This window comes from Saccostrea echinata, unplaced genomic scaffold, assembly GCF_033153115.1.
Source record: "Saccostrea echinata isolate AGI-Se365-2 ecotype Australia unplaced genomic scaffold, CSIRO_AGI_Sech_v1 ptg000023l, whole genome shotgun sequence".
Lineage (NCBI taxonomy): Eukaryota > Metazoa > Mollusca > Bivalvia > Ostreida > Ostreidae > Saccostrea > Saccostrea echinata.
The window spans coordinates 13,970,001-13,979,554 of NW_026889772.1; the positions used below are offsets into that span (position 1 = coordinate 13,970,001).

The following is a 9,554-nucleotide window of genomic DNA, read 5'->3' on the forward strand; positions in this document are numbered from 1 at the left end:
CTTCTCTTGATTATCTCCCCTTGTGAGGGGACTTGGCCCTTCATTTTAACAATTTAAATTCCCCTTTACCCAAGGATGCTTTGTACCAATTTTGGTCAAAATTGGCCCAGTGGTTCTTGAGAAGAAGTCAAAAATGTGAAAAGTTTACAGACGGACGGACAGACAGACAGACAGACAGACGGACGGACGGACGACGGACAAAATGTGATCAGAAAAGCTCACTTGAGCCTTCGGCTCAGGTGAGCTAAAAATAGCATTAAAACAATTTAGCATTTGATAAACCATCTCAATCTTTTTTTTTCCACTATAATAAATAGAGTATTGTAATATCATACATCAAGTCAAATTAACCTTTAATACACATAATTGTTGAAATCATATCAAATGCTAATCATTTTTTTTTCTGTAGTCTGCAATTCCCAATACTCCAAGTGCTGCTTTGCATCTCCTAGGGCAATTTAAATTTTATTCAATTTTACTTTGTGTTTTAGTAGCATTAGTAAAATTTAATGCATTAACTATGCTGAAATGCTGTGCATTTAAACTACTGGTACATAAATTTTGCAGTTTAATGATACATGTAGTTAAACTTTCTGAATAGAATACCAACAACTCTCCATCTTGTAATGACATAATTATATTGTTTTATAATTGATTTTTCTAGGTAATTTCAACAAAGTTTTAATTCTGGTGCCCGAGGGGATACACATCCAGGAATCACTACAAAGACTACAGAGTTAGATATATTGACCATTCCATGCAGAAAGTCTATAACACAAGATTGCATTAACAGCCAAACCACACCTGAAAGCTTTAATAAATGAAGCAAAAAAAAAGCCATGTTAGTAAGAATATTAAAGATAACTGATATTATTTGAAGTAAAGCATTTTTACATGTATCTGCACAACAATAGCCATTCCACGTGTTTTTCTGTTCTGCTTTAGACCAGCTAAATATTAACTTAGTGTGTAAATACTGTAAGGGAATAGAAGGAGCAGACTTATGTACATGTACTGTATATATGAAATATATGTCTTTTTACCAAACCTGTTAATCGGACAATACAACTGCTTTTAAACAAATCATCCTGTTTGTTATTTTCAAAAAACTTCCTATATCTTCTTCCTGCTGAATCTATTCAAAGTGAGCACACACCAACTTTTACTGTAATATCAAAATGCAGTTCTGAAATGTGAAATTCTTGATCAAAACTCAAAAAAATTAGTTAACGGTTTTGGCAAATCCAACTCGGTTCTGGCTGAGATCAAATTCTGTGTAGTAGGTGCCAATGAAAACATCTCCTAATATCCACAGGGGGCCAGCAGGGGCAGGAATATCCAGACCTATAAAGCCACTCAAGCATATTGTTTGACCCATCTCAGTTACCTGTAATTATTTAAATAGTGCATGTTTACTAAGTGCTCTTATTAAATAAAAGTATACATATCATTCACGGACATAGGATATTGAACAATGCATTCAAATGTACAAAATCATTTCGCTTCCTAAACAATGCTTTAAAATAAAAAAAAAATTAATGTCAATATCCAAATCTCATAAACATGGAATAATCAATGAAATAAACCTCTCTCCAGCAACACTGTGAAAAAAGACCCCACCCAACCCAAATTGGGAAACTTTATGCTTATATACATATAGGATAAATAGTATCAATACCTTTCTGTTTGTACTTCAATGATTATGGGGGCAGAAAAATTAATTATTTCCAGAATTTATAATTACATTGTACATACTATTAAATACAAGTATTTCAGTCTCCATATCACAGTATGTATTGTGCAATAAAAAAAAGCAGGATTTTCCGGTGTACTGATTAAATCACACATCCCTAATACTTCCAATACTTCTGTTCTGCTCTGGCACAAAATGTATATGTCAATAGACAAAGTGAAGGTACATGTATATACGGATTTTTGTGATGTATGACAGGCACAATGTGAGGGTAGACATGAGTGGTAGAATGATAACTCAGCAAAATTCTTATAAATGTACAAGCTACTTAATTTGATAAAACAAGCTAACAGTACTCAGTTTTGATTCTACTCTCTATACTCACAGTCAATATGTAGTCTTTGCCTTGAAGAGTAAAATCTTTGCCATTTAAGGTGAAGCTCACTGGAGGTAAACTTGGAATACTTGAACAGTCTACTGTGTACTGAAAAAGATTACTAATTTACTAATCTAACCACTTAAATAAATACTGCTGGTATCAGAAAATCATAGAGAAGATTTCAAGACATCCAGCATGAAAGTTTTACAAAAACTGTTATAAAAAATGCATATAGAAAGCATGTCCAATTTGTTTTTTATCGGAGACTATTACTTCAAGGTAATTATGAATCATATGATAGCGCTATTAAGATAAAAAATGTACCGAGTCATTGTCTGTTAAGTTTTTGTGATAGACAGCTAGACTGACTGACAGACTAACAAACCAGTGAGATTTAATTTCCCCACTCTTGGGAAAGTGGAGTAAAATACATGTAACTCAAAACAAATGGGAACTATACCTCTCCAGCTGCAAATGGTTTTGCTCCTATTGCTTGGTTGAGGGACTTGATTTCTGAGGTTGGGCCAGCTAACAGGGAGGTTCCAGTATCAGCAATAGCTTTACATCCTCCTGAGCAGTATTTAGAGGTTTTACCATTAAGCTTAACTCTGAAAACGAGAGAGAGAGCTTTCTCCAGAAAAAATATAATCTGAATTGTGTACAAAACTTGAATGTCAAGATGCAAACATAGACTCCACAAATGGTGGTGTGTGTGCACAATACTTTGATTAGACAAGTTATTACAAAATTGTATTTCAGTAATCAAAATTCTGAATTCTGACAAAAGGGAAAGCCAAGAGATTTTTATAAAACTTTCTTGAAAAAAAAATGTCATCTGTCAATAAGCATCAAATATTCTGAATGCTCTTCAATTTGTTTGTTTTTTATGCTTATGCACCACGTATATAGAACTTACCCATCCATTTTAATCTGCCAATAACCTTGTCGGGTCACATTAACGTAGGTGAAGTTACCAGAGTAGAATTTAGGATCACTGCCTCCTAGAATTAACTCACCCCCCTCCTTGCCAGTAGGATTTCTGCAAATTGTTTTTTATCCATATTCTATTATAATAATTACAGATTTAGTTATTATTATCATTCCTAAATTATAAAAAGAACAAATAACCCTGCAAAATTCAAGATAAAGTAACTTGAATCCTTTACTCTAGCTATTAGACAGTGCTCTTTGAAAGTTTGAAGTAAACCAACAAGAAAACTGACAAGTTACTTTTCACATTACTGTAAAGGGACACAACCCCCGAAATTGATTTTTAATGAACTTTAATCTGGATATACTTATGCCCCTGAATGACACTGTATTTAGACAGTACATATACACTTTGCTTGCTGCAAGTGATTTTGTTGCACATTTAATGAAATTTAAAAAAAAAAAAAAGGAATAAATTATATAAATATGCAGAGTGGTTTTGCTTTCAATAAAGAAATAAAATATGTAATGATGCTGATACACACCTGTCCAGGTAGAAGGAAAAGATGGGTGCTGGTACTAGTTTTTGATTGACCATGTTATTGAAGACTGGTAACACATGATCTACTGAGATTTGGGGGTAGCCCATCCCCAAGATTCCATCAAACTTAGCTGCCACAAATGTGATTCCTGGCTGTTCTGTTGCTTCTGCAAATGTCTGGTTCAGTACCTTGATGTCTCCAATCTAGGATATTGGTGTTTTTATCATGTTTATGAAGAAGACTTGTTAGTATTCAATACGATTCTTTACGTACTGTTGTAATTATGGACCTTCCACAAAAACTAGAATGTATTATAATATCAACAATTACACTTAAATGAGTGTAGAATATTACCTAAGTGAAGTTTATATGTTGGTTCAAAAAAGTGTTCAACTGCATTTCAGTGCTAGATAATGGATTCAGGCTGTGACAGTTCAATGTGTTCAAGCATCTTGAGAGATAACAACTGACTTTTGTCTACTGTGATATGAGATGCATCTATTATCTCAAATTATCTCTTAAATCTCAATTACTGTAAGACACAATTAAGATTCAGGCCTTGACTAAAGTACTTATGCTGATAAATATATATGAGTAAAGGTTCAAAGTTTGTTGACCATATTTCTTACTGATATATAAAGCTATCATTATCAATGTACCTACAGATTGCATAATGTAATCTGTCTTAGGTGTCAGAGAAAAGCTCAACTATAAAAGTATTCTCATTTACTTATGATACATTTTTATGAAGTCATTTACAACCTACAATGTGAACTAAGCTCATACTGTTACTTGAATGAGTTATATGTATGTGACACCACTGAGTACCACTTCCTGACAGTGTATAACATAAGTGATCCCCATAAATAATTTCCTGTAAAGCAGTGTGCACATTAACTAAAAGCTCACAAGCATTTCAGGCCATCATTTAAAATGTTTCGTTTGATGTAATCCCTACCATATTTTTCAAGGTGGGTAATTTTTTTTTTTTTTGAATCTCCTAACACATAGATAATTGTCATTGAAATCATAAAAATGATCTGTACTTCCCCAGAAACAAAAAAAATTAAAGTACTGAAAAAATTGGGTAGGAGTGATTTTAATTATCAGTTGGAGTACATCAAACAGATCATTTTTTAATTGTTGGCCTCAAATGACTCTGGACAGGAATTAAATCAGCTTTAAAGGCACTAAACTCAGGCTGAATTGGTGGCAGATTTTCAGGACTTGCTACAATTCAGACATTGAGACTGTATCACAGTATCACTGATAATTTATACATAACTATGTTATAAAAAGTCAATCTGCAGAAATTTTTATTACAGTCACATGTCTTTCTGACTTGCTACATCTTCACTTGTGTCAAGGTTTTATGATATTGTTCTCTTATTGTTCTCTTCACAAACCCTTGACAATTTAAAAGTCACTATTTAAAAGTCGGGCTGGAAAGCTACTTTTTCATTTGTTCCTGTCAAGAACAAAACAGCCTTTATAGTAGGTAAGTTTTAAACAAATATAACTTGTCTTTGAAATGGAAAGTGTCAATATTGTACATGTGTAGGATTTGTGAATAGTAAACTCAAATGAAATTTGGAGATTTTTTTGAAAAACTTTTGGAAGATCCTTCACATAACAAACACAAAGATGTGCTGTTGCTTTGAGCCATTTGATAACGATGGATTTGAAAGAGATATTCTCAATGGTTGGTATAAATCACCATTATGCCATGTGTAACCAAAAGCCTGACTTTCAAATATTGACTTTTGTCAAGGGTTTGTGTAGAGGAATGGTATCACAAAACCTTGACACTGTAAAGATGGACTTGCTATAGATGCAGATGGTGAAAGAAAGGTGTCAAACATGCACAAACAATTGATCAACAAATACGATAAAGAATATATAGAAGTTTTGCTCACTAATTTATGATAACACTAATCAGTTGATAAAAATTGCGCTAAATTTTTAACGAGATAATTTTTGTATGTATCAGAATGTATGACTTACCGTAACAGTGTCGGTGCTTAAAAACCCCTTCAGACTTCCAGTTCCATAGCGAATCTCAAAATCTGTTCCATTAGCCTTGTACGTTGAGGACTTGGAGCTATCATATTTATTGTGCAACACTGAAATGATTTATTGAATAACTGTTAATATATTGTATGTTTGCTATTTATCTTGCAACCTACATTGAAAAAATTTTTACATTCAGTGATTTTTCTACATTTTTTAAAAGGGGCCTGGGCCTTTACAATTGGGAAAAATCATCGACATATGTATCAAATTGGGAAAAATCAAAAAGATTGAAATTTAACCTTAATTGGCAGGTAAAATGAAATACTGGTATATAAGTAAATGTAACATCATTTATTCAATTTATTTGCTAAAAAGTAACAAATTAGACACAGTTCTAAATTCTTAACCCTTTTTTTAATCTTTGAAAGTTGTCATTAATTTTTGACCAACCTATATTTCCATTTTTTTTTTTTTTGGCCATAATGGTAGACATAAGAGAAAATCTTTCTCGTAATAGCCATTGAAGATAGACTAATCTGCCATGATAAATGACAAATCATCTTTTTTTTCAAACTAATTATTAAAGCTTTTTTATGACCCTAGCTAATCATATTGCAATACTAGCAATGCAATACTAGTTGCATCTGCCGGATGTAGAAACAGTTTGATTTTGATGCTTACTGTAGAGTTACTAGTACTCGGATTTACAAATGAGCTACGTTTTGCCGGTTCACATGCACATTACACTTTCTTACGATGTATTTATACAACAGGTTTGACATGACCATGTGTTTTTCTACGTCTTGTAAACGCACAACATAATCTGCTGTTTCTTACTATTATTTGAGGAGTCTGAATGACCGAGAACAATAGCGTTCCATTTTAGAAAAGTCGTACGTAAAAAATTCAATATAACAAAAACAACATCGGTTTTGTTTTGGGAAAAAAGCAATAGAAATTGGGAAAAAATCGGTAATTTTTGAGAGGGGAAAGGGCCGATATTCGGACCTAAAGAGGATGTAGAAAAATCACTGACATTTGCAAGACTTGAATATCATCTGCCTGGATACAGTGAAGGATCAGAAATAGAGTAGATTGTTCTTTTTTTTTTTCTATTTTTTGTTTTTTGTTTGGGGGGGAGGGGGTGTCATATAATAACAATACATTTTTTTTATTCATGCACTTTTTTCTGCTTGTAATAACACTTGTTTTGTCCACTCATAAAGAAACAATCTAGACTTACAGCAAGCAATGTCAGTCAGTTTGCATTTCTTTGATGGGACCCAGAGATTTGATGAACCAGTATCAAAGATGACTTTAAACTGCTGAGGAGGTGAGCCAATTCCGATTACGCCATAGTATTGAGCCTGTGAAAAAAGTTACATAGATAGTAAGCATCCACACAGGGGGTATCCAATCCGCTCTGTTCCCTATTACTAAATGACCTGTAATTACAGCATTATTTGAGTAATAGAGAACACAGTGGATAAGATGTTCCTGTGAATCATATGACAGGTGTTTCTATACATACTAACTTCTACCATTTTCACTGGTCTAAGAATCTATATCATAACTGCTTTCAACAGAGATATCCATTTATAAAGCAGATCTTCTAATCAGTATATTACATAGCAGGTATTACTTCAAAAACCTACATTAAACCTATAACAATACAATCTTTTAAACATCTAATCTATTTAAAAAAATATCCCCTTAAAGACAAATCAACTAACACAAAATGGGTCATTCTCAACAATGATAGCCTTATCCCCCACTTCAAGGCCAAGATCAAGGCAATTGAGAGCCCTGGTTGGGCTTTGAGACACATGGACACTGGACAGTCATCACCTTAGTAATGCTCTGCAATGCTGATTTTATTTGATTGAAAATGTTGGACATGATTAATTTAACTAATCATAAATGTCATTTGAAATTTCACAAAATAATACATGTAGCTTGTGAAACAAAATATATCATCAATACCAAGATTTCAACCAATTTCCTGTACCAAAATAAAACTAGGCTAGTTGTAATTTCAAACAATGTCTTAAATACATAATACACTTTTAAACATAACCTGATATTAATGATAAGGACTTACATCCATATAATTTGACAGAGGCTCTGGTTCTGGACCTGTGATTAACCGACTGTATTTCCTCTTTAAATTTTCCACTCTTGTTCCTTTTTCTAACAAAGTCTCTCGAACAGTTTTATCAAACTTGTGCAGTTTGATTCTGAAAAATACATAAAAGTATGTGACATTAGATGCCAACTAAAAACTGAGAATTACCTATTCAAAATAGCTTGATTTAGCTATCTTTAATATCATATTTTTTCCTATATGTATATTTTTTTCAGCCTCTTAAAATGTCCCACTTGGGCATGTTGGGAGCAGTGAAGGTTTCCAACTTAGAACTCTTCTGAAAACAATGCACTAATAAATCACAATGCAAATTGCATCTCCTTAAGAGACTTTGTTCTCAAAGTTCTAAAAGTTGTGAGGCTATCTAACAATGTCGAAAGGCTATCTAAAGCAATCAATTTTTTTAGCGACTACACAGTTACTTCTTGAACAGATGAATGTGTGATGATTGGGCCGTGGATATAGGCCTCAGTAGCTCAGTCAGTAGAGCACCTGACTAGTGATGCAGGGGTTCCGGGTTTGATACCCAGTCCAGCCATATATTTTCTCCTTTCCTGTTACAGATTTGGTGCCGTGACCACCCCTGGACTTGCAGGTGAAAGTCCTGCCAGGGGCTAATAAGAACTTGGGTTGTGTCTTCGAGCGTGAAAACATTTAAGGAGGGAGGAATGTAATGGTTTGGGCCGTGGATATCGACCTAGCTAGCTCAGTCCATAGAGCATCTTACTAGTGATGCAGGGGTCCCAGGTTCGATTCCTGGCCCAGCCATACATTTTCTCCTTTCCTGTTACAAATGTTATATTATTAACAGTGATAAACATCTGATAAAGGTCAATTGTGGGCAGCAAGATTATTGACTGCTCTGAACTCAACGCAATTTGAAGGAATGATAATCATAGTTACAAATGTACGTTTGTTCAGCGCACACAAGGTGTTATGTATTTGCTAAAAAAATGGAATAACATCACTGCATGTGACTGTTTTCAAAGCAGCGAAGTTGAAATTAAACATACTATGATACTTAACATCTTCACCATTGAAGCTCTTCCAGCGTAAATTGCATGAATTTCAGCACTTTCTCTTACCTTTGTAATGCAGAGACACATGCTGCAACCAAAAGGACGGAAGAGAGAATTAAAATCGACCTCATCTTGTACGACACCGGTGGGACAATAGTTTACAACTATCATAGGATGCAGTCATATGATGAACCACGTGATTTGCATGTGTAAACTGGTCCTCTAACAAAACGGCACCCAGTTGTTTCGACGCTTTGTATTTTAGGCTTGTATATATATATATATATATATATATATATATATATATATATATATATATATATATATATATATATATATATATATATATATATATATTAGGCTTGTATATATATATATATATATATATATATATATATATATATATATATATATATATATATATATATATATATATATATATATATATATATATATATATATATTGGTTACAAAACTATTGTATTAACGTCAGAGTGAATTAAATTATGAGGTCTTAAGGCTCCTTAGCTAGGGACGATAATTCGTAAAATTATTATTTTATTTAAAAAGCTTGAAATAGAAATCTTTTTGTGCAACAATTTTAATTTCATGCATGATTCAAGTTCTTTGAAGTCTTACAAACGCTCTGGTAAAAAGATGACATTTGCACCCCACAAAAGAACAAAAATAAATACGTTTTTAGAGAAATCGAATTTCCATAAAGCTAGCCTTAGATACCAATGCTAATTAGCTTGATATTAAATTGAAAAATGATCTGTGATGTCTTGCAATGATAGCACAAGCTTTTTTCATATATTATGTAATAATTGAA

At 33.0% G+C, this 9,554-nt stretch overlaps 1 protein-coding gene across 2 annotated transcripts in view; it reads right to left on the reverse strand.

The window, feature by feature from the left end:
• The window catches only part of LOC133191230 (lysosomal aspartic protease-like), an 11,775-nt gene extending 2,847 nt beyond the window's left edge, over positions 1-8,928 (reverse strand). The window contains exons 1-9 of one of the 2 annotated variants that reach the window (XM_061326983.1): positions 8,789-8,928; positions 7,659-7,794; positions 6,801-6,924; positions 5,549-5,667; positions 3,548-3,747; positions 2,989-3,111; positions 2,533-2,680; positions 2,079-2,177; positions 2-1,387 (exon numbers count right to left, since the gene is read on the reverse strand). In XM_061326983.1, coding sequence (XP_061182967.1) covers positions 1,223-1,387; positions 2,079-2,177; positions 2,533-2,680; positions 2,989-3,111; positions 3,548-3,747; positions 5,549-5,667; positions 6,801-6,924; positions 7,659-7,794; positions 8,789-8,853 — 1,179 coding nt within the window. In that variant the 5' untranslated portion in view covers positions 8,854-8,928 and the 3' untranslated portion in view covers positions 2-1,222. Of the gene's footprint in view, position 1; positions 1,388-2,078; positions 2,178-2,532; positions 2,681-2,988; positions 3,112-3,547; positions 3,748-5,548; positions 5,668-6,800; positions 6,925-7,658; positions 7,795-8,788 lie in introns of those variants that run through there. The other variant, XM_061326982.1, reaches the window with a different exon arrangement.
• Positions 8,929-9,554: the final 626 nt, after the last annotated feature.